Raw genomic sequence first — 25,158 nt, forward strand, 5'->3', positions numbered from 1 at the left:
TATCTCCTTTGGGATTTCTGTATCAAGAAAGAATGGTGAGGGACTTCCCTGGTGGTCCAGTGGTTAAGACTCTGAGCTCCCAATGCAGGGGGCCCGGGCTCGATCCCTGATCAGGGAACTAGATCCCGCATGCTGCAACTAAAGATCCCACATGCGGCAATAAAGATCCTGTGTACCACAACTGAGACCTGGCATAACCAAATAAATAAATAAATATTAAAAAAAAAAAAAGAAAGAATGGGGAAAAATGAGGAAGGGTGGGAAATATGTAGAATAAATGCCCATAAACCAGCTTCTGAGCTTATTTTTAAAATGGAATGATTTAGTAAAACATAGGAATTACAGAAATTCTCAAAAGGTGGTGAGGGGTAAGTAGAGACTTATTCTATAATGGAACTAAAATACAAAATTATTTATTATTTCCACTGTTTACAAATTTAATCAGCACCCTCATAAGTCTCAAGTTGGTATTTTTTTTCTCTTCAGTCAGTTCTTTCCTTGAATAAACTTAAACATCAATTCACAGGAACAATCAGAAATTGTTATTGCTAACTGGATGTGAATTTGAACAATTCAGAGATAAAAGGAGTAATCTAAGTTTATTAAAACTTCCTAAAAGCTAACTAATACTCCTGATAGTATAGTGAGTCAATGCCAGTGTGATCAGTTTCTCTATAAACATTTTTTTTTAATTTTTAATTTAATTTTTAATTATTTATTTTTGGTTGCATTGGGTTTTCGTTGCTGCACGCGGGCTTTCTCTAGTTGCAGCGAGCGGGGGCTACTCTTTGTTGTGGTGCACAGGTTTCTCACTGCAGTGGCTTCTCTTGTTGCAGAGCATGGGCTCTAGGTGCGCGGGCTTCAGTAGTTGTGGCATGTGGGCTCAGTAGTTGTGGCTCGCGGGCTTAGTTGCTCCGCGGCACGTGGGATCTTCCCGGAGCAGGGCTCAAACCAGTGTCCCCTGCATTGGCAGGCAGATTCTTAACCACTGCGCCACCAGGGAAGTCCCTCTATTAAATTTTTTTAAAAATCACAAATAACTCTTCTTTTGAGCACAAAAATATCTTATGTTCCATAAACAACAAAGCAAGGTAAAAGTGATTTGTTTGTTTAGATATTACATTACTAATCAGATGTATACATGGAATCAGTAATTTTAAAAAATGTTTAAAAGCACACAACTTTTTAAAAAGTAGTTTTAATAAATACTTTAAAATACTTTTTAAAAAAGCAAATTCACAGAATACCTTTATACTTTAACTAAAAATACAGCTCCTAAGATAAGAGTCATATGTACATAAAGCAATGTTACCTCCGGACTCAACAGAATCCTCGGATCTGACCTTAACAACCGTAACATCACTGTCAGAGCTGTCTTGATCATTTTCCTCCATTTCCCCTAAAAAGAAATAAAAATATACTAGTATAGTCTTTATTCTAAGGCTCTAAAGATCTGGATTAAAAAATAAAAACAAGTAATTCAACATTAAAATGAAGCCTTTTAAATAATCGGATATAGAATTGCTGTTTATTATGCTTACTATCCTGAGTCACAAAGGTCTAAATAAGCTAAAATTGAGCTCATTTATTTTATTTTCTCTGAGGTAAATAATTATATCCGAAACGAATATTCAATAAGATTATATTCTGAGGCTTTAATGTAGAGTTGAAAAGTAAACAAATGAACATTAAATAGAAGAAAAGTTTTAACTTATGGGGAGGAAAAGTACATATAGTTAGTGTATAAATTCAGACAAGATTAGTATATGCATGCATATGTGTTTGCATATATGCGTGTGTGTTTGCAAACAGGGTGTGTGGATACATACACCCGTACACAAACATTTCAGTATGCAGGTGACTAATCTCAGATTATGGTGAACTTAAAAATGGACTAAATTTTACCGTACTATTCAAACATAGACTGGTTATGAGAATTTGAAAACTGATTATTTGAATACCACAATCAAAGGCCAGCACATGCCAGAAACAGAAAATATTAGCTTTGCTTAAATTAACTCAAACAGACAAAAGATGCTTAAAATGCACAGGAAGGGGGCTTCCCTGGTGGCGCAGTGGTTGAGAGTCCGCCTGCCAATGCAGGGAACACGGGTTCGTGCCCCGGTCCGGGAAGATCCCACATACCGAGGAACGGCTGGGCCTGTGAGCCATGAGTCGCTGAGCCTGCGGGTCCGGAGCCTGTGCTCCGCAACAGGAGAGGCCACAACAGTGAGAGGCCCTCGTACCAAAAAAAAAAAAAAAAAAAAAAAAAAAAAAAATGCACAGAAAGGCTATCATTCTATCCTATTTTACCTTCCATTTAACAGTTCAGATAATCATGAATTTTTTTTTCCAAAAAGACACTATTTTCTGCTCTCTCTCTTAAGCACTTAGCAAAATTGCTTCTAATCTTAACAACAAAAAGATTTAGAATATATTGCATGATATTTTAAGAGAAAATACCTTCTTCTGAGAAATTGACCTTCTGTTGGACACTGGTGGCTTCTAGAAGAGAGAAGCATACATGCTGTATGTAACATCATAAGCCAGAGCTCAGGAATAAATAAGAGCATTTAATTTAGGGAAGTGAACATTACATCACACCAATTAAACTTTTTTTGTTAAATTATAAAAAAAAGAATCAATTAATTCCCTTTACATTATTTCAGGAATAAGTCTGCTACAAACTAGAATCAGAAAGAGTTTACTGTTCCTTCACCCAGAGGTCTGTTTGTATTATAAAATGTAACCTTTGTTTGCAGAAAACATGAAACTCTATGTTGATAAATACAGTCCCTATAGGTTTACTGTATTCTTATTCTCATATCTGCTACATTCCCTATACTCTTTTGAAAAGCCAACCACACCAGTAGAGTTGAAAAACCAGTTCTTTAATGAATCAGTGCATCCAAAGAGAAAGGTAAGAAAGGTAAAGAAACTCTCCTAGTTCCAGCAGGTCCACATACACCACTATTTCTAAGAGCCAGAGAATCTGGACAAAGATAAACGAGCAAAATGTGTCAAACAAATGCAGTATTTTTACATAGGCTATTCTGACTTTTATTTTTGTATTTTTGCCTGTGCCCTGCAGCTTATGGTATCTTAGTTCCCTGACCAGGGATTGAACCCAGACCCTTGGCAGTGGAAGCGCAGAGTCCTAACCACTGGACCGCCAGGGAATTCTGTGATTTTTTTTTTTTAATAAAGGAAGGTATACCCAAATGCAAGCATTGCACAATTGGGCTAAAATACTGCTGAATGATCATATGAGAAGTAGTATGTTCCACAAAGCTGAAAACTTGTGTTTGCTTTCAGATTTTCTTCTATTGATTTTAACCCCCATTTGCTTTACAAAAGAAAAAAAAAACTGTACTGTAGAAGGCAACTACCAAAACATTATATGGTGAATTTGGAAATACTTTTTAAAAATCAGTTTAATTAGATGGTATAATACTAGTCAAACTACTCTTAATAGTGGCAAGTGCAAATCAGTATTTGCCAACATTTCTGCTATAAAAAAAATTAACCCTGAGAAAATTGCTAGTAATACTATGCTACTCTTTCCTTAGAAAGACTGTCTTTTCAGTTTATCTTTTTCCTCCAAGCAGAAAAATGGAAAGTCAAACTTGTCTTAGTGCTATTCCCTTAAAATTTGTTAATATTTCCATTCACATAAAAAGGTATTATTCCCTTTTTGAAGTTTTGTTTTCTAAGTGCATAACTGTAACAGTATTTCTTTTTTGGACAGCTGTTTTGCTTTATTCATTTATACAACTATTCACATAGCATGCAAAAAAAAATTTTTCTTAAGAGTCAATGGTCATGTCTTAGTTATTTTAATAATAGTACGTCCTTAATATTTTCATGTTGCTAGTTAGTTTTCAAAAAACTTCATGTCTGTTATCTGATTCCCATAATGTCATAAGGGAATACTATCATAGGTAAGGCTCAAAGATACTAAGTGACTTGTCTAAGGGTGTCAGGACTAACAAGTGACAAAAAAGGACTTGAATACAGACTCTTCTGATTCCTAGTCTACTACCCTTCTACCACTGCATCAGTTTTGTTCATAACGGCACATAGTAAGCACTCAGTAATTTGTTTAAATTTATTTTTAAATTCATTTTTAAAATTCATTTTTAAAAGCAGTTTAAGATTCATGAAACTGAGGGGGAGAGAGATTTCCCATATACTTCCTGTGCCCAGACATGCATAGTCTTCCCCATTACCAACATTCCTATCAGAGTGATACATTTGTCACAACTGATGAACCTATACAGACACATCGTAATCACCCAAAGACCATAATTTACATAACAGCTCAATCTTGATGTTGTACCTTCTATGGGTTTAGACAAATGTATAATGACATCCACTAGTATGATATCAGAATATTTTCACTGTCCTAGAAATCTTCTGCGCTCTACCTATATTCATTGCTCCCCCATCTCCCACCCCCACCCCAAACCCCTGGCAATCACTGATCTTTTTATTGTCTCAAGAGTTTTGCCTTTTCCAGGATATCATATAATTGTAATCATACAGTATATAGCCTCTACAGATTGGCTTCTTTCACTTAGTAAGATTCACTTAAGGTTCCTCCATGTCTCTTCATGGCTTGATAGCTCTTAACACAATAATATCCCATTGTCTGGATGTTTATTTATCCACTCACCTATGGAAGGACATCTTGGTTGTTTCCAAGTTTTGGCAATTATGAATAAAGCTGCCATATGTGTGTGTAGGTTTGTGTGTGGACATAAGTTTTCAACCCTTTTGGGTAAATATCAAGGAGTGTGATTGCTGGACTGCATGGTAAGAGTATGTTTAGTTTTGTAAGAAACTGTAAAACTAACTTCAAAGTGGTTGGACCATCTTATGTTCCCAACAGCAATGAATAGGATTTCCTGTTGCTTCACATCCACATAAGCATTTGGTATTGTTAATGTAAGTATGTAGTGGTATCTCGTTTTCAATTGCATTTCCCTGATGACATAAAATGTAGAGCAACTTTTCAAACGTTTATTTGCCACCTGTATATCTTCTTTGGTGAGGTGTCTATTACGGACTTCAACCCATTTTTAAATCAAGTTGTTTTCTTATTGTTGAGTTTTAAGAGTTCTTTGTCTATTTTGGATAATAGTCCTTTCTCAAATAAGTCATTTGCAAATATTTGCTCACAATCTGTGGCTTGCCTTCTCATTCCCTTGACATTGTCTTTTGCTGAGCAGAAGTTATAATTCTAACAAAGTTCGGCTTATCAATTATTTCTTTCATGGATAATGCCTTTGGTTTATACCTAAAAAGGCATTACCATACCCAAGGTCATCTAGATTTTTCTCCTATGTAATCTTCTAGGAGTTTTATAGTTTTGTGTTTACATTTAGGTCTATGATCTATTTTGACTTAATTTTTGTGAAAGGTGTTAAGGTCTGTGTTCAGATTTTTTTTTTTTTTGCATGTGAATGTCCAGTTGTCCCAGTACCATTTGTTGAAAAGACTCTTTGTTCCATTGTACTGCCTTTGCTCCTTTGTCAAAGATCAGTTGACTATATGTGGGTCTACTTACGGGCTCTTTATTCTGTTCCAATGATCTACTTGTCTATTCTTTTGACAATACCACATTGTCTCAATTACTGTAGCTTTAGGTTTAGTTTAGCTTGAGGCTAAGTACTGTCCTACTTTATTCTTCCAATATTGTGTTAGCTATTCCAGGTCTTTTGTTTCTCCATACAAACTTTAGGACTAATTTGTTGATATCTATGAATTAACTTGCTGGGATTTTGATTGGTGTTGCACTGAATCTACAGATTAAGTTGGGAAGAAATGACACCTTGACAATACTGAATCCTCCTATCCGTAAACATGGAATATCTCCCCATTTATTCAGCAGTTCTTTGATTTCATTCATCAAAGTTTTGTAGTTTTTTTCATATAGACCTTGTACATGTTTTGTTAGATTTATATCTAAGTATTACATGTTGGGGTGTGCTAATGGTAATTATATTGTGTTTTTATTTTCAAGTATCTCTTGTTCACTACTGGTATATAAGACAGTGCTTGACTTTTGTATATTAACCTTGTATCCTACAACTTTGCATAACTGCATAAGTTCCACAAGGTTTTTTTGTCCATTCTCTTGGATTTTCTACATAGACAATCATGTCATCTGTGAATAAAGACAGTTTCATTTCTTCCTTCCCAATCTGTATACCTTTTATTTCCTTTGTCTTATTGCATTAGCTAGAACTTAGAGCACAATATTGAAAACTGGTGAGCAAGGACATCCTTGTCTTGTACCTGATGTTAGTACAAAAGCTTCCAGTTTCTTACCATTATTACACATGTTAGCTGTAGTTTCTGTAGACAGTCTTTATCAAGTTGACAAAGTTTATCTCTATTCCTAACTGAGGATTTTTATAATGAATGGGTGTTGGACTCTATCAAATGTTGTTTTCTGCATCTATTGATATGATCATATGATTTTTCCTTAGTCTGTTGATGTGTTGGATTATATGAATTGATTTTCAAATGTTAAACCAGCCTTGCACACCTGAGATAAATCCTATTTGGTTGTAGTGTATTAATTCTTTTCGTACTTTTAAAATTTTGATTTACTAACATTTTGTTGAAGGTTTTTGCATCTGTGTTCATGAGAAGTATTTTTTAAACATCTTTAAAAAAATTTAAGTAACATTGATCTGTTAAGTTTCATGTGTACAGCATTTTATTTCTACTTCTACATACCCTACAATGTGCTCACAACCACAGACTTATTTTCTGGGACTTCCCTGGTGGCGCAGTGGTTAAGAACCCGCCTGCCAATGCAGGGGACACGGGTTCGATCCCTGCTCCGGGAAGATCCCACATGCAGTGGAGCAACTAAGCCCGTGTGCCACAACTACTGAGCCTGTGCTCTAGAGCCCGTGAGCCACAACTACTGAGCCTGTGTGCCACAAGTACTGAAGCCCATGCACCACAACGAAGAGTAGCCCCCACTTGCTGCAACTAGAGAAAGCTCGTGCACAGCAACGAAGACCCAATGCAGCCAAACATAGATAATAAACAAATAAATTTATTTAAAAAAACCTTATTTTCCATCCATCACGCAGTTGATCCCCTCTACCCATTTTCCCTTCCCCACTGCCCCTTCCCCTCAGATAACCACTACTTTGTTCTATCTACATGTTTGTTTTTGTTTGGTATGTTCATTTATTTTTAAATGTTTATTAGTTTTTTTACATTCCCCATATGAATGAAATCATATGTATGTCTTCCTCTGTCTGACTTAGCTCACTTAGCATAATGCCCTCAAGGTCCATCCACACTGTCACAAATAGCAAAATTTCATCTTTTTTTATGGCTGGGTAGTATTCCATTTTATACATATACCACATCTTTATCCATTCATCTGTTGATGGGCACTTGGGTTGTTTCTGTACCTTGGCTACTGTAAATAATGCTGTGATGATTATGGGGGAGGGTGGTGGTGCAGTTATCTCTTCAGATTAGTATCTTCATATTCTTTGGATAAATGCCGAGAAGTAGGATAGCTGGATCATATGGTAGTTCTATTCTTAACTTTCTGAGGAATCTCTAAATAGTCTTCCATAGAGACTGTACCAACTTACATTCCTAACAACAGTGTATGAGGGTGTCCCTTTTCTCCATATCCTTGCCAACACTTGTTATTTCTTGCCTTTTTGAGAATTCTAACAGGTGTGAGGTGATATCTCACTGTAGTTTTGATTTGCATTTCCCTAATAATCAGTGATGTTGAACATTTTTTCATGTGCCAGTTAGCCATCTGTATGTCTTCTTAGGAGAAGTGTCTATTCAGCTCCTATGCACAATGGTTTTTGTTTTTTTTTTTTTGCGGTATGTGGGCCTCTCACTGTTGTGGCCTCTCCCGTTGCGGAGCACAGGCTCCGGATGCACAGGCTCAGCGGCCATGGCTCACGGGCCCAGCCGCTCCGCGGCATGTGGGATCTTCCCAGACTGGGGCACGAACCTGTGTCCCCTGCATCGGTAGGCGGACCCTCAACCACTGCGCCACCAGAGAAGCCCCTATGCCCAATTTTTAATCAGGTTGTTTGGGGTTTTTTGTTTTTGAGTTGTATGAGTTCTTCATATATTTTGGATATTAACCCCATATTTGATATGTCATTTGCAAATACTTTCTCCCATTCAGTAGGTTGTCTTTTCATTCTATTGATGGTTTCCTTTGCTGCAGAAGCTTTTTAGCTTGATATAATCTCACTTGTTAAATTTTGCTTGTGTTTCCCCTGCATGAGGAGATGTATCTAGGAAGATACTGCAAAGACTGATGTCACAGAGTATATTGTCTCTGCTTCTTCTAGAAGTGTACGCTTTCATCTTATATTCAAATATTTAGTCCATTTTGAGTTAGTTTTTGTGTATGGTTTGATCTAGTTTCATTTTTCTGCATTTGGCTGTCTAGTTTTCCCAATACCATTAATTGAAGAGACTATCCTTTTCCCATTTTATGTTCATTGCTCCTTTGTCATAAATTAATTATCCATATGTGTGTGGGCTTATTTCTGGGTTCTCAATTGTGTTCCATTGATCTATGTATGTTTTCCTGCCATAGCAACCATGCTGTTTCTATGTCTTTGTAGTATAGTTTGGAATCAGGGAGTGTGATACCTCCAGCTTTGTTCTTTTTTCTCAGGACAGCTTTGTCTACTTGGGGACTTTTGTGGTTCTACATAAGTTTTAAAATTTTTTGTTCTTTTCTGTGAAAAATGTTTTTGGGATTTTGATAGGGATTGCACTGAATCTGTAGTTTGCTTTAGGTAATAAGTACATTTTGACAATGTTAATTCTTCCAATCCATGAGCATAGAATATCTTGCCATTTATTTGTGTCTTCTTCAATTCAACAGTGTCTTGTATTTTTCACTGTACATGTCTTTTACCTCCATGATTAAATTTACTTCCACGTATATTATTTTTATTGTAATCGTAAGTGACATTGCTTTCTTTCTTTTTAACATTCTTATTGGAGTATAATTGCTTTACAATGGTGTGTTAGTTTCTGCTTTATGACAAAGTGAATCAGCTATACATATATCTCCATATCTACTACCTCTTGTGTCTCCCTCCCACCCTCCCTATCCCACCCACCTAGGTAGTCACAAAGCACTGAGCTGATCTCCCTGTGCTATGCACATTGTTTTCTTAGTCACTCTGCAGCATGTGGGATGCTCTTGGACCACAGCTCAAACCCGTGTCACCTGCATTGGCAGGCAGATTCTTAACCACTGCATCACCAGAGAAATCCCCAGATTTTTAGATATTGATTTTATATCCTGCAACTTTACTGTATTCATTTATTATTTCTACTTCTTCCTTCCCAATTTGGACGCATTTAATTTCTTTTTTCTTATCTAATTGCTCTGGCTAGGACTTCCAATACTATATTGAATAGGAGTGGTAAGAGTGCACATTCTTGTTTTATTCCTGATCTTAGAGGGATAGCTTTCAATTTTTCACCATGGAGTATCATGTTGTCGTGGGTTTATCATATATGGCTTTTATTATGTTGAGGTGTGTCCCTACTATTCCAACTTTAGAATTTTTATCATAAATCAGTATTGAATTTGTTAAATGCTTTCTCTGCATCTACTGAGATGATCTTATGGCTTTTGTCCTTCATTTTATTAAGGTGGTGTATCACAATGATTGATTTTATAATGTTGAACCATCCTTGAATGGAATAACTCCCACTTGATCATGGTGTAGGATCTTTTCAATATGTTGTTGAATTCAGTTTGCTAATATTTTGTTCAGGATTTTTGCATTTATGTTCATCAGAGATACTGGACTGTAATTTTTTGTTGTTATCATCCTCTGGTTTTGGTATCATGGTGACATTGGCCTCTTAACACATTATTGACCAGGGGATTTCTGCAGAAACTAACTCCTGTGGCATCTCTGGTCAATAATGTGTTAAAGTGAGATAGGAAGTATTCCCTTCTTTTCAGTTTTATGGAACAGTTTGAGAAAGATAGGTATTAAATCTTCATTGAATGTTTGGTAGAATTTGCCTGTGAAGCCATGTGGCCCTGGACTTTTGTTTTTTGGGAGTTGTCTGATTACTGTTTCAATCTCTGTACAAGTGATCAGTCTATTCAGATTTTCTATTTCTTCCTGATTCAGTCTTGGAAGGTTGTATGATTCTAAGATATTGTCCGTTTCTTCTAGGCTGTGCAATTTGTTGGTGTATAGCTGTTAAAAATACTCTCTTATAATCCTTTGAATTTTTGTGGTATCAGTTTTTTTCTCTCTTTTGTTTCTAATTTTATTTATCAGAGCCTTGTTGCTTTTCTCCTTAGTGAATCTAGCTAACAATTTGTCAATTTTCTTTATCTTTCCAAAGAACTAGCTCTTAGTTTCATTGATCTTTTCTACTGTCTTTTCAGTTTCTTATTTATTTCTGCTCTTATCTTTACTTTTTCCTTAATAATACTAACTTTGGGGTTCGTTTGTTCTACTTTTTCTAGTTTCTTTAGGTGTAAGGTAAGATTGTTTAAGATTTTTCCTTTTTCTTGAGGTAGACCTTATTGATACAAACTTCCCTCCTTGTAAAGCAACCATACTCCAATAAAAATTAATTAAAAAAAAAAAAGACATGGATGTACTCTGTAATGACCCATACGGGAAAAGAAACTTAAAAAAAAAAAGTGGATATGTGTATAACAGATTCAATTTGCTGTAAACCTGAATCTAACACAACACTGTAAATCAACTATATTCCAATAAAAATAATTTAAAAAAAAGAAAAAAAATGACAGGACGAGGGGAAGATGGCGGAAGAGTAAGACGCGGAGATCACCTTCCTCCCCACAGATACACCAGAAATACAACTACACGGGGAACAACTCCTACAGAACATCTACTGAACGCTGGCAGAAGACCTCAGACCTCCCAAAAGGCAAGAAAATCCCCACGTACCTGGGTAGGGCAAAAAAAAAAGAATAAACGGAGACAAAAGGATAGGGACAGGACCTGCACCAGTGGGAGGGAGCTGTAAAGGAGGAAAGGTTTCCACACACTAGGAAGCCCCTTCACGGGTGGAGACTCCAGGTGGTGGAGCGGATGGCGGAGGGGGAAGCTTCGGAGCCGCGGAGGAGAGCACAGCAACAGGGGTACGGAGGGCAAAGCGGAGAGATTCCCACACAGAGGATCGGTGCCGACCGGCACTCACCTGCCCGAGAGGCTTGCCTGCTCACCCGCCGGGGCGGGCGGGGCTGGGAGCTCAGGCTCCGGCTTCAGGGAGAGGTCGGAGGGCAGCGAGAGGACTGGGGTTGGCGGCGTGAACACAGCCTGCAGAGGGTTAGTGCACCACGGCTAGCCGGGAGGGAGTCCGGGGAAAAGTCTGGACCTACCGAAGAGGCAAGAGACTTTTTCTTCCCTCTTTGTTTCCTGGTGCACGAGGAGAGGGGATTAAGAGCGCTGCTTAAAGGAGTTCCAGAGACAGGCGTGAGCCGCGGCTAAAAGCGCGGACCCCAGAGATGGGCATGAGACGCTAAGGCTGCTGCTGCCGCCACCAAGAAGCCTGTGTGCGAGCACAGGTCACTATCCACACCCTGCTTCCGGGGAGCCTGTGCAGCCCGCAAGTGCCAGGGTCCTGGGATCCAGGGAGAACTCCCCGGGAGAATGCATGGCGTGCCTCTGGCTGGTGCAACGTCACGCTGGCCTCTGCTGCCGTAGGCTCGCCCCGCACTCCGTAACCCTCCCTCCCACCAGCCTGACTAAGCCAGAGTCCCCGAAGCAGCTGCTCCTTTAACCCCGTCCTGTCTGAGCGAAGAACAGACGCCCTCCCGCAACCTACACGCAGAGGCGGGGCCAAATCCAAAGCTGAGCCCCGGGAGCTGTGAGAACAAAGAAGAGAAAGGGAAATCTCTCCCAGCAGCCTCAGAAGCATCAGATTAAAGCTCCACAATCAACTTGATGTACCCTGCATCTGTGGAACACCTGAATAGAAACGAATCATCCCAAATTGAGGAGGTGGACTTTGACAGCAAGATTTATGATTTTCTCCCCTTTTCCTCTTTTTGTGAGTGTGTATGTGTATGCTTCTGTGTGAGATTTTGTCTGTATAGCTTTGCTTCCACCATTTGTCCTAGGGTTCTATCCGTCCGTTTTTTTTCTTAATGATTATTTTATATTTTAATAACTTTATTTTTTATCTTACTTTATCTTCTTTCTTTTCTTTCTTTCCTTCTTTCTTTCTTTCTTTCCTTCCTTCCTTCCCTTTCTTCCTTCCTTTCTTTCTTTCTTTCTATCCTTCCCTCCCTCCCTCCCTCACTTCTTTCTTTCCTTTCTTTCTTTCTTTCTTTCTTTCTTTTTCTCCCTTTTATTTTGAGCTGTGTGGATGAAAGGCTCTTGGTGCTGCAGCCAGCAGTCAGTGCTGTGCCTCTGAGGTGGGAGAGTTAACTTCAGGACACTGGTACACAAGAGACCTCCCAGCTCCACATAATATCAAACGGTGAAAATCTCCCAGAGATCTCCATCTCAACACCAGCACCCAGCTTCACTCAACGACCAGCAAGCTACAGTACTGGACAACCTATGCCAAACAACTAGCAAGACAGGAAAACAATCCCACCCATAAGCAGAGAGGGTGCCTAAAATCATAATAAGTCCACAGACACCCCAAAACACACCACCAGACGTGGACCTGCCCACCAGAAAGACAAGATCCAGCCTCATCCACCAGAACACAGGCACTAGTCCCCTCCACCAGGAAGCCTACACAACCCAATGAACCAACTTTAGCCACTGCGGACAGACACCAAAAACAACGGGAACTACGAACCTGCAGCCTGCAAAAAGGAGACCCCAAACGCAGTAAGATAAGCAAAATGAGAAGACAGAAAAACACACAGCAGATGAAGGAGCAAGATAAAAACCCACCAGACCTAACAAATGAAGAGGAAATAGGCAGTCTACTTGAAAAAGAATTCAGAATAATGATAGTAAAGATCCAAAATCTTGGAAATAGAATAGAAAAAATGCAAGAAACATTTAACAAGGACCTAGAAGAACTAAAGATGAAACAAGAAACAATGAACAACACAATAAATGAAATTAAAAATACTCTAGAAGGGATCAATAGCAGAATAACTGAGGCAGAAGGACAGATAAGTGACCTGGAAGATAAAATAGTGGAAATAACTACTGCAGAGCAAAATAAGGAAAAAAGAATGAAAAGAACTGAGGACAGTCTCAGAGACCTCTGGGACAACATTAAACGCACCAACATTCGAATTATAGGGGTTCCAGAAGAAGAAGAGAAAAAGAAAGGGACTAAGAAAATATTTGAAGAGATTATAGTTGAAAACTTCCCTAATATGGGAAAGGAAATAGTTAATCAAGTCCAGGAAGCACAGAGAGTCCCATACAGGATAAATCCAAGGAGAAATACGCCAAGACACATATTAATCAAACTGTCAAAAATTAAATACAAAGAAAACATATTAAAAGCAGCAAGGGAAAAACAACAAATAACACATAAGGGAATCCCCATAAGGTTAACAGCTGATCTTTCAGCAGAAACTCTGCAAGCCACAAGGGACTGGCAGGACATATTTAAAGTGATGAAGGAGAAAAATCTGCAATCAAGATTACTCTACCCAGCAAGGATCTCACTCAGATTTGATGGAGAAATTAAAACCTTTACAGACAAGCAAAAGCTGAGAGAGTTCAGCACCACCAAACCAGCTTTACAACAACTGCTAAAGGAACTTCTCTACGCAAGAAACACAAGAGAAGGAAAAGACCTACAATAATGAACCAAAAACAATTAAGAAAATGGGAATAGGAACATACATATCAATAATTACCTTAAATGTAAATGGACTAAATGCTCCCACCAAAAGACACAGATTGGCTGAATGGATACCAAAACAAGACCCATATATATGCTGTCTACAAGAGACCCACTTCACACCTAGAGACACATACAGGCTGAAAGTAAGGGGATGGAAAAAGATATTCCATGCAAATGGAAACCAAAAGACAGCTGGAGTAGCAATTCTCATATCAGACAAAATAGACTTTAAAATAAAGACTATTACAAGAGACAAAGAAGGACACTACATAATGATCAAGGGATCGATCCAAGAAGAAGATGTAACAATTGTAATATTTATGCACCTAACATAGGAGCACCTCAATACATAAGGCAAATACTAACAGCCATAAAAGGGGAAATCGACAGTAACACATTCATAGTAGGGGACTTTAACACCCCACTTTCACCAAAGGACAGATCATCCAAAATGAAAATAAATAAGGAAACACAAGCTTTAAATGATACATTAAACAAGATGGACTTAATTGATATTTATAGGACATTCCATCCAAAAAAAACAGAATACACATTTTTCTCAAGTGCTCATGGAACATTCTCCAGGATAGATCGTATCTTGGGTCACAAATCAAGCCTTGGTAAATTTAAGAAAATTGAAATTGTATCAAGTATCTTTTCCGACCACAACGCTATGAGACTAGATATCAATTACAGGAAAAGATCTGTAAAAAATACAAACACATGGAGGCTAAACAATACACTACTTAATAACAAAGTGATGACTGAAGAAATCAAAGAGGAAATAAAAAAATACCTAGAAACAAATGACAATGGAGACACGATGACCGAAAACCTATGGGATGCAGCAAAAGCAGTTTTAAGAGGGAAGTTTATAGCAATACAATCCTACGTCAAGAAACAAGAAACATCTCAAATAACCTAACCTTACACCTAAAGCAATTACAGAAAGAACAAAAAATCCCCAAAGTTAGCAGAAGGAAAGAACGCATAAAGATCATATGAGAAATAAATGAAAAGAAATGAAGAAAACAATAGCAAAGATCAATACAACTAAAAGCTGGTTCTTTGAGAAGATAAACAAAATTGATAAACCATTAGCCAGACTTATCAAGAAAAAAAGGGAGAATACTCAAATCTTTTCATTTCATTAGAAATGAAAAAGGAGAAGTAACAACTGACACTTCAGAAATACAAAAGATCATGAGAGATTACTACAAGCAACTCTATGCCAATAAAATGGACAACCTGGAAGAAATGGACAAATTCTTAGAAATGCACAACCTGCCAAGATTGAATCAGGAAGAAATAGAAAATATGAACAGATCAATCACAAGCACTGAAATTGAAACTGATTAACAATCTTCCAACAAACAAAAGCCCAGGACCAGATGGCTTCTCAGGCGAATTCTACCAAACATTTAGAGAAGAGCTAACATCTACCCTTCTCAAACTCTTCCAAAATATAGCAGAGGGAGGAACACTCCCAAAGTCATTCTACAAGGCCACCATCACCCTGATACCAAAACCAGACAAAAATGTCACAAAAAAAGAAAACTACAGGCCAATATCACTGATGAACATAGATGCAAAAATCCTCAACAAAATACTAGCAAACAGAATCCAACAGCACATTAAAAGGATCATACACCATGATCAAGTGGGGTTTATTCCAGGAAAGCAAGGATTCTTCAATATACGCAAATCAATCAACGTGATACACCATATTAACAAATTGAAGGAGAAAAACCATATGATCATCTCAATTGACGCAGAGAAAGCTTTTGACAAAATTCAAAATCCATTTATGATAAAAATCCTCCACCACGTAGGCATAGGGGGAAATTTCCTCAACATAATAAAGGCCATATATGACAAACCCACAGCCAACATCAACCTCAATGGTGAAAAACTGAAAGCATTTCCACTAAGATCAGGAAGAAGACAAGGTTGCCCACTCTCACCACTCTTATTCAACATAGTTTTGGAAGTTTTAGCCACAGCAATCAGAGAAGAAAAGGAAATAAAAGGAATCCAAATTGGAAAAGAAGAAGTAAAACTGTCACTGTTTGCAGATGACATGACACTATACACAGAGAATCCTAAAGATGCTACTAGAAAACTACTAGAGCTAATCAATGAATTTGGTAAAGTAGCAGGATACAAAATTAATGCAGAGAAATCTCTGGCATTCCTATACACTAATGGTGAAAAATATGAAGGTGAAATCAAGAAAACACTCCCATTTACCATTGCAACAAAAAGAATAAAATATCTTGGAATAAACCTACCTAAGGAGACAAAAGACCTGTATGCAGAAAACTATAAGACACTGATGAAAGAAATTAAAGATGATACAAACAGATGGAGAGATATACCATGTTCTTGGATTGGAAAAATCAACATTGTGAAAATGACCCTACTAACCAAAGCAATCTACAGATTCAATGCAATCCCTATCAAACTACCACTGGCATTTTTCACAGAACTAGAACAAAAAATGTCACAGTTTGTATGGAAACTCAAAAGACCCCGAATAGCCAAAGCAATCTTGAGAACGAAAAACGAAGCTGGAGGAATCAGGCTCCCTGACTTCAGACTATACTACAGAGCTACAGTAATCAAGACAGTATGGTACTGGCACAAAAACAGAAAGATAGATCAATGGAACAGGATAGAAAGCCCAGAGATAAACCCACACACATATGGTCACCTTATCTTTGATAAAGGAGGCAGGAATGTGCAGTGGAACAAGGACAGCCTCTTCAATAAGTGGTGTTGGGAAAACTTGACAGGTACATGTAAAAGTATGAGATTACATCACTCCCTAACACCATACACAAAAATAAGCTCAAAATGGATTAAAGACCTAAATGTAAGGCCAGAAACTATCAAACTCTTAGAGGAAAACATAGGCAGAACACTCTATGACATAAATCACAGCAAGGTCCTTTTTGACCCACCTCCCAGGGGAATGGAAATAAAAACAAAAATAAACAAATGGGACCTAATGAAACTTCAAAGCTTTTGCACAGCAAAGGAAATCATAAACAAGACCAAAAGACAACCCTCAGAATGGGAGAAAATATTTGCAAATGAAGCAACTGACAAAGGATTAATCTCTAAAATTTATAAGCAGCTCACGTAGCTCAATAAGAAAAAAACAAACAACCCAATCCCAAAATGGGCAGAAGACCTAAATAGACATTTCTCCAAAGAAGATATACAGATTGCCAACAAACACATGAAAGAACGCTCAACATCATTAATCATTAGAGAAATGCAAATCAAAACTACGAGATATCATCTCACACCAGTCAGAATGGCCATCATCAAAAAATCTAGAAACAATAAATGCTGGAGAGGGTGTGGAGAAAAGCGAACACTCTTGCACTGCTGGTGGGAATGTGAATTGGTACAGCCACTATGGAGAACTGTATGGAGGTTCCTTAAAAAACTACAAATAGAACTACCATATGACCCAGCAATCCCACTACTGGGCATATACCCTGAGAAAACCATAATTCAAAAAGAGTCATGTACCAAAATGTTCATTGCAGCTCTGTTTACAATTGCCCAGAGATGGAAACAACCTAAGTGCCCATCATCGGATGAATGGATAAAGAAGATGTGGCACATATATACAATGGAATATTACTCAGCCATAAAAAGAAACGAATTTGAGCTATTTGTAATGAGGTGGATGGACCAAGAGTCTGTCATACAGAGTGAAGTAAGTCAGAAAGAGAAAGACAAATACCATATGCTAACACATATATATGGAATTTAAGAAAAAAAATGACATGAAGAACCTAGGGGTAAGACAGGAATAAAGACACAGACCTACTAGAGAATGGACGTGATGATATGGGGAGGGGGAAGGGTAAGCTGTGAGAAAGCAAGAGAGTGGCATGGACATATATACACTACCAAACGTAAAATAGATAGCTAGTGGGAAGCGGCCGCATAGCACAGGGAGATCAGCTCGGTGCTTTGTGACCACCAAGAGGGGTGGGATATGAAGGGTGGGGGGGAGGGAGACGCAGGAGGGAACAGATGTGGGAGCATATGTATGTGTGTGGCTGATTCACTTTGTTGTGAAGCGGAGAGGGACAAGCCATTGTGAAGCAATTGTACTCCAATAAAGATGTAAAGAAAAAAAACAAAAAAAACTTCCCTCTTTTATTCCATCCCATAGATTTTGGTATATTGTATTTTCATTTACATTTGTTTTCAAGTAATTTTTTATTTCTCCTTCAATTTCATTGATCCAATAGTTGTTCAGTTTCCATATATTTGTAAGTTTTCTAGTTTTCTTCTTGTAAGTTGATTTCTAGTTTCATTCCATTGTGGTAAGAGAAGATGGCATATGACTTCAATCTTCTTAAATTTACGGAAACTTGTTTTGTGTCCCAACATATCGTCTATCCTTGAGAAAGTTCCACGTTCACTTGAGAAGAATGTATATTCTGCTGTGTTTGGATGGAACGTTCTTTAAAAATCTATCAACTCCATCTGGTCTAATGTTTCATTTAAGGCCAGTGTTTCCTTGTTGACTTTGTCTGAATGATCTGTCTGTTATGTTATCACTGTTACGTCTTCTTGATAAATTGTCACTGTTATGTCTTCTTGATAAATTGTCTCCTTTATTATTACATACTGTTCATTTTTGTCTGTTGTTACCTTTTTTGCCTTGGAGTCTACTTTTTCTGATATGAGTATGGCTATACCAGCTTTCTTTTGGCTGCTAGTTGCTTGATGTAACATCTTCCATCCTTTTACTTTTAGCCTATGTTTGTCTTTAGAGCTATGTCTTCTAGAGGAAACATATAGTTGTTTCTCAATCCATCCAGCCACGCTGTGTCTTTTGATTGGTGAGTGCAATCCATTTATATTTAGGGTGATTATTGATAGATAAGGACATAGTACTGCCATCATATCTTTTTTTTTCTAGTTGATCTATACCTTGTTTCTCCTAGTGCTTCTGACTGGCTTTTTTTTTTTTTCTTTTTAGATGTGGACCATTTTTTTCAAGTCTTTACTGAATTTGTTACAATATTGCTTCTGTTTCATGTTTTGGTTTTTTGGCCATGAGGCACGTGGATCTTAGCTCCCCAATCAGGGATTGGACCCGCACCCCCTGCACTGGAAGGTGAAGTCTTAACCACTGGACCACCAGGGAAGTCCCCTGTCTGCTATTTTGGTTTGGTGGTTTTCTAAGATATTTTCCTCAGGCTCTTCTCGTTATGTTGTGTGTCTCTGCTCTATGTTAATGTTTGTGTTTACCCTGAGGTTTGTATAAAACACCTTAGTTAAAATAGTCCTTTTTCTACTGATATCTTCATTTACCTATACAAGTTCTGTCCTTTTCCCCTTTTATGTTTTTGTTGTCTTAAGTTATTCCTTTTTATGTTGTGAGTTTGTTATCAAGGTGAGATAGTTATATTATTCTGCTTTTTCTCTCCCTTTAACCTTTATGTGATAATAGAGGGTTTAAAAAATCTGACAGACCATTGCAATTTTCTAGTTCTATTTATCACCTTGCTCAAAGTTTCGTATATTTTGGCCACTTTGTTTCTGGTTGAAGAGCCCCTTTCAATAGAGCTTGCAAGGCAGGTTTAGTGTTGATGAACTCCTTCAGCTTTTGTCTGGGAAAGTCTTTTTCTCCTTTATATGTGAATGCTAACTTTGCTGGATAGAGTCTTCTTGTGTGACAGTTCTTATCTTTCAGTATTTTGAGAATGTCATTCTACTCCTGGCCTGTAGGGTTTCTGCTGAGAAATCCACTGATAGCCTAATGGGGGGTTCCTTTGTATGTAGGTCACCATTATTTTTTCCCTGGCTGCCTTTAGAATACTGCTATTGAATTTTGACAATTTTAATATTATGTCTTGGAGGAGGGTCTTTTTGCATAGAGGTAATTAGGTGTTCTCTTCATGGGTTTGTATGCGCAGCTCCTTCCCTAGGTTTGGGAAATTCTCAGCTATTATTATTATTACTATTTTTTTCAGTACGCGGGCCTCTCACTGCTGTGGCCTCTCCTGTTGCAGAGCATAGGCTCCGGACACACAGGCTCAGCGGCCATGGCTCACGGGCCCCGCCGCTCCGTGGCATGTGGGATCTTCCCAGACCGGGACACTAACCCGTGTCCCCTGCATCGGCAGGCAGACTCTCAACCACTGCGCAACCAGGGAAGCCCAGCTATTATTTCTTTAAATAACCTCTCTGCTCCCTTCTCCTTCTGGGATACCCATTATCCTAACGTTGCCCTTCTTAAAAGAGTTGGACTTCTCTCATAGGATTTCCTCATTTTTAAAACATCTTATTTTTCTTTCCTCTTCTACTTGTATCATTTCTAGATTTCTATTTAGAGGTCACTTCCCACCATCGGGGGAAGGGGAGAGGACGGAGGGGGCAGAGGGAGCTGGAGTCATGCAGGCAACTCTACCTTGTCCGTTGTAAGGTTTGCAGGCTCTGCCACTGTGAATAGGAGGTGGAGGGGGCTGTGGATGTGGGCACCTCAGCAGCTGTTGTGATGGGGTCCTAGGCCCCACTGCTGCTACCCACCAGTTACTTGTGGCCATGGGTGCTGGTGCAGTCAGTTGGCTCAAGTCATGCATGTAGCCTTTCTTGCAGTTACTGCGTTCTCTGAAGCTGTGGGCTCTGCTGTCCCATTAAGGGACTCAAATTGCAGGCCCCATCTCTACTGTTCCCTCAGTTCCACTTCCACTAAGTGTTAAAATTCACCCAGCTTTAGATGTACAGCTGTGTGGAATTCTCCAGCATCCTGTTGTTTTGGGCAGAGGCACCTTTGTTAAGTTGTGGATATTTCACTGGTTGTACAGTGAAGGGGAGAGACAGAGGTAGATGCTTCACTCTGCTGTGTTTCTGACATTGGTCTATAGTTTTTTCTCAGGATGTTTTCGTCTGGTTTAGGTATTAGCATAATGCTGGCCTCACAGAATGAGTTAGGAAGTAATTCCTCTGCTTCTATACTCCAAGAGATTGTAGAGAATTGGTATAATTTCTTCCTTAAATGTTGGATAGAATTCACTAGGAAACTCATCTGGGCCTGGTGCTTTCTGTTTTGGAAGGTTATTAATTATTGATTCAATTAACTTAAGAGATATAGGTCTATTTGGATCACCTATTTCTTCTTGAGTGAGTTTTAGCAGATTATGTCTTCCGAGGGATCAGTTCATTTCGTCTAGGTTATCAAATCTGTGGCACAGAGTTGTTCATAATATTCCTGTGCTATTCTTTTAATTTCCATGGGATCTGTAGTGTCCCCTCTTTTATTCCTGACATCAGTCATTTGTGTCCCACTTTTTTTCCTCCCTTTTTTTTTTTTTCTTCTTTCCTTTTCTTTTTTTCTTAGTTAGCTCGGGTAGAGGCTTCACCTCTGAAGGATAGTTTTGCAAGGTACAGTATTCCAGGTTGGTGGGTTTTTTTCTTTGAACACTTTAAATCTTTCACTCCAATCTCTTGCTTGCATGATTTCTGAGGAGATGTTAGATGTAATTCTGACCTTTATTCCTTTACAGGTCATGTGCTGTCTTCCTCTGACTTCTTTTGGGATTTTTTTCTTTATTTCTGACATTCTGTGGTTTAAAAAGGATATGCCTAAGTGTATTTTTATTTTTTGGCATTAATCCTGCTTGGTGTTTGTGAGCTTCCTGGATCTGAATTTAGTGTTTGACATTAATTTGGGAAATTCTCAGTCATTATTATTTCAAACATTTCTTCTGTTCCTTTCTTCTCCTTCTATTATTCACATTATGCATGCATTATTACACCTTTTGTAGCTGTCGCACAGTCTAGGATATTCTGCTATTACTCAGTCACTGTTCTCTTTGATTTTTGGTTTTAAGGATTCTATTTTTTTTAATTGAGATATAACTGATACTTAACATTGTGTTATGGGTAAGGTGTACAATGTGTTGATTTGATACATTTATATATTGCAATATGATTATCATCATAGTACTTACTAACACATCATGTCACATAATTATAATTTCTTTGAGGATTCTGTTGATATATCTTGTAGAGATTCTTTCCTTAGCCGTGTCCAGTCCAATAAGCCCACCAAAAGCATTCTTCATTTCTGTTACAGTGCTTTTTTATCTGTAACATTTCTTTTTGATTCTTTCTTAGGATTTCTATCTCTTGGCTGACACTGTTTTTCTGTTCTTGCATGGTGTCTACTTTATCCATTAGAGCCCTTAGCATATTAGTCGTAGTTGTTTTAAATTCCTGGTCTGATAATTCTAACATCCCTGCCACGTCTGGTTGATGTTGCTGTATCTTTTCAAATTGTGTTTTTTGCATTTTGGCATGTTTTGTAATTTTTTTCTTGATAGCTGGACATGCTGTACTGGGTAAAAAGAACTGCTGTAAATAGATCTTTAGTAAGGTGGTGGTCAGGTGTTGGGGAAGGGGAAGTATTCTATAGCTCTAGGTCTCTGTTTTTGGTTAAGCTTATGCCTCTGGACCATGAACTTCAAAACAGTTCCTCACCTTTTTTCCCTTCCCTTTTAGGTGTGACAGGATGTTCAGAGTGGTCTGGCATTGCGTATTTCCCTTCCTTCAGGTCAGTCGGGCTTTAATAATAATAGAGTAGGTTAGGTTCCAGTTAACTAGATTTCCTTGAGGGCTTGCCTTGTTAAGAAGAACAGAATGCCCTTGCATATTTCAAAATGTTTCCTTTCTCCCTTTACCTTGCATAAGTATGAGGGGATTTTTTGCTGATATTCATTATGGGAGCCTGGCTGAGCTTCTGGAGGTAAATTTCACAATACAGTAGGGGCCCACCTTTGACTGGGTCCTCCTGGAATTTTTAACTCTTCAGACTTGTCCACACTGAGCCTCCAACAATTCACCAACTGCACCTCAGATTTTCCTACCCAGCACTACCTCCTGCAGAGGCTTCTGCTTGTGAATCTTGGCTCCAGTAAGCCATGACTTCCTATATTTCTCTGTTTCTCCATTTCTCCATTTCTCTATTCTCTGTTTCTCTATTTCTCTCTGGTTTTACCTGTGTCATCTCCTCTGTTATGGATCTAAGAGTTCTTGATTTTTCAGTTGTCAGTTTTTGACTTGTTATTAGGCTGAAGTGGTGACTTCCAAGCTCCTTACACGTGGAACCAAAACGTCTTCCTCAATAATTTTATTTATTTATTTATTTATTTATGGCTGCATGGGGTTTTCGTTGCTGCGTGCAGGCTTTCTCTAGTTGCAGCGAGTGGGGGCTACTCTTCATTGCAGTGCGCAGGCTTCTCATCGTGGTGGCTTCTCTTGCGGAGCATGGGCTGTAGGTGCGCGAGCTTCAGTAGTTGTAGCAAATGGGCTCAGTAGTTACGGCACATGGGCTTAGTTGCTCGGCAGCATGTGGGATCTTCCCGGACCAGGGCTTGAACCCATGTCCCCTGCACTGGCAAGCAGAGTTTTAACAACTGCACCACCACCAGGGAAGTCCCTTCCTCAATAATTTTTTGAATAAATGAATGAATGATGGGAAAAGGCTGAGATGTGAATTCCTCCTAAAATGAGAGGTTCCAACAACACCTAAGTGTAAGTCATGTAATACAGCAGCTGGGCTAAAGTTACAATTATATTAGGGCATTATGTTTTATATAGTTTAAAATTTATTTGGTGTAGCAAACTTTCTGTAAGGCTGAACTGATTTTTGAATCTGCGTTAATGGAAAGAAAAGTATGTTGAAGATTTATATTCATTCACCCAACTATCAGAAAAAATAAATTATACAGTAATCATCCTTTTTCATCCTTAATCATCCTTTTTCACCCTTTTCATCCTTTTTCATCCTGATACAATTTATTGTATCCTTAATCATCCTTAATCATCCTTTTTCATCCTTTTTCATCCTTAATCATCCTTTTTCATCCTGATACAATTTATTTCCATAATACTTTTGAAGTTCCAGGTCAATCTGTCTAGAGCCAATTAACTAATAATCAGTCCATATACCAGGTTGCCTAAAATTCAATCTCCTTTTTTTCTGTTTATGTTAGTGTTCTAATTAGCATGGGGGAGGATTTAAGAATTATTTTTTAACCAGCTTATATAACAGAGTTCCCCATTTACTTTTAATACTTCTAATATGTTATTATCATATTTGAAGTATTTAATTTATTTTTGAACACTTTAAAGACTTTTAATCTGTGTCTAAAAATCCTTTCTTTAGAATTCCATGTTCCTAACAGTAAATATTTATCAGCACTATACAAGACATAAACAATAACTTGTCAAGCTAGGCTATCTTGATAACATCACTAAGAACAAAAAACGGTATTATTTTGTGCCTTACAATCCAGTAATATTTTGTGAATTAGCTTAAATAATAACTCTTGTACATTTGACAAGTAATCATCACTGTAATAGGCTTTCGTCTTGACTGTATATACATTTTTAAACATGTTTCTCACTCTAGAAAATGAAACTCTAGAAACCCAAGTCTACCGATTTAGAATGTCATTCTGAAAATTATTTAACATAAAATATCTTAAAGAGCCACAGTTAATGTGAGTGTTGCCTCTACTGTAAAGGAGTTTCTCATGTTGCCTGAACTCTAAAAGTAAAAGAGTGACATTCTATTACAAAACAATTACAAGTATTGGCGATATTTGTAATTCTCCTTCCCCATTTTGCCTGCTATTCATCCTTCAAAATTCAATTCAAATGCCATCTCCATAAAACCTTCCTGACCTCTTCCAGAGTAGGGAACTTCTCTAGGCTACCATATATATATACCACTATTTTAATACTTAAGACAATTTTCAGTTTTTTAACCCAAGCTGCAGAAAATGTACAGATAAATATTCAGATACAATCTCAAATACAATCTCATGGTGAATCAGCAGTATCTACGACTACATAGCTTTTAATTTCATTTCCCTCTTTTGTCATTCAGCTTCCTTTATTTTAAAGTTCTTGGCTGCTACATGTGGAAGGTTAGAGCATTTAAAAAAAATTTTTTTTAAAAAGGTATTACTCTTCCCTACACTCATGCAGAAACTTTAAGAAATTAAAATCCCATTTGGAGCAATAATACCCTTAATCAAAAAAAGTTATTAAATTATAAAAGCTGTGGCTTTTAGACAAATGGCAATAATTAAATGTGCTATTAAGGAGATGTCACTTTTCTAACAACTTCAACCAATTAGGAAAAGGTACTTTCAGAAGTCCCAGGTCTTTATGTCTGCTGTAAACGTAGACCACTTACAACCACTTTCTCTGGTGGGTGGAGACCATCCACTAACTGTATCACTTTCTGTTCAC

At 37.9% G+C, this 25,158-nt stretch overlaps 1 protein-coding gene across 12 annotated transcripts in view; it reads right to left on the reverse strand.

Annotated features, from left to right (window-relative positions):
* TOR1AIP1 (torsin 1A interacting protein 1) overlaps positions 1–25,158 on the reverse strand; it is a 51,779-nt gene that overhangs the window by 15,407 nt on the left and 11,214 nt on the right. For 7 of the 12 annotated variants that reach the window (XM_089910543.1, XM_022556626.3, XM_022556624.3 and 4 more), the window contains 2 exons: positions 2,464–2,505; positions 1,313–1,399 (listed from right to left, as the gene is read on the reverse strand). The exons of 1 other annotated variant lie outside the window; for it this stretch is intronic. In XM_089910543.1, coding sequence (XP_089766669.1) covers positions 1,313–1,399; positions 2,464–2,505 — 129 coding nt within the window. The remainder of the gene's footprint in view (positions 1–1,312; positions 1,400–2,463; positions 2,506–25,158) is intronic. 4 more of the 12 variants (XM_022556630.3, XM_022556628.3, XM_022556631.3 and 1 more) reach the window with 2 other exon arrangements.

This window comes from Delphinapterus leucas, chromosome 1 (genome assembly GCF_059928025.1).
Source record: "Delphinapterus leucas isolate spDelLeu-1000000601 "Yukka" chromosome 1, BTC_Dleu_Yukka2, whole genome shotgun sequence".
Lineage (NCBI taxonomy): Eukaryota > Metazoa > Chordata > Mammalia > Artiodactyla > Monodontidae > Delphinapterus > Delphinapterus leucas.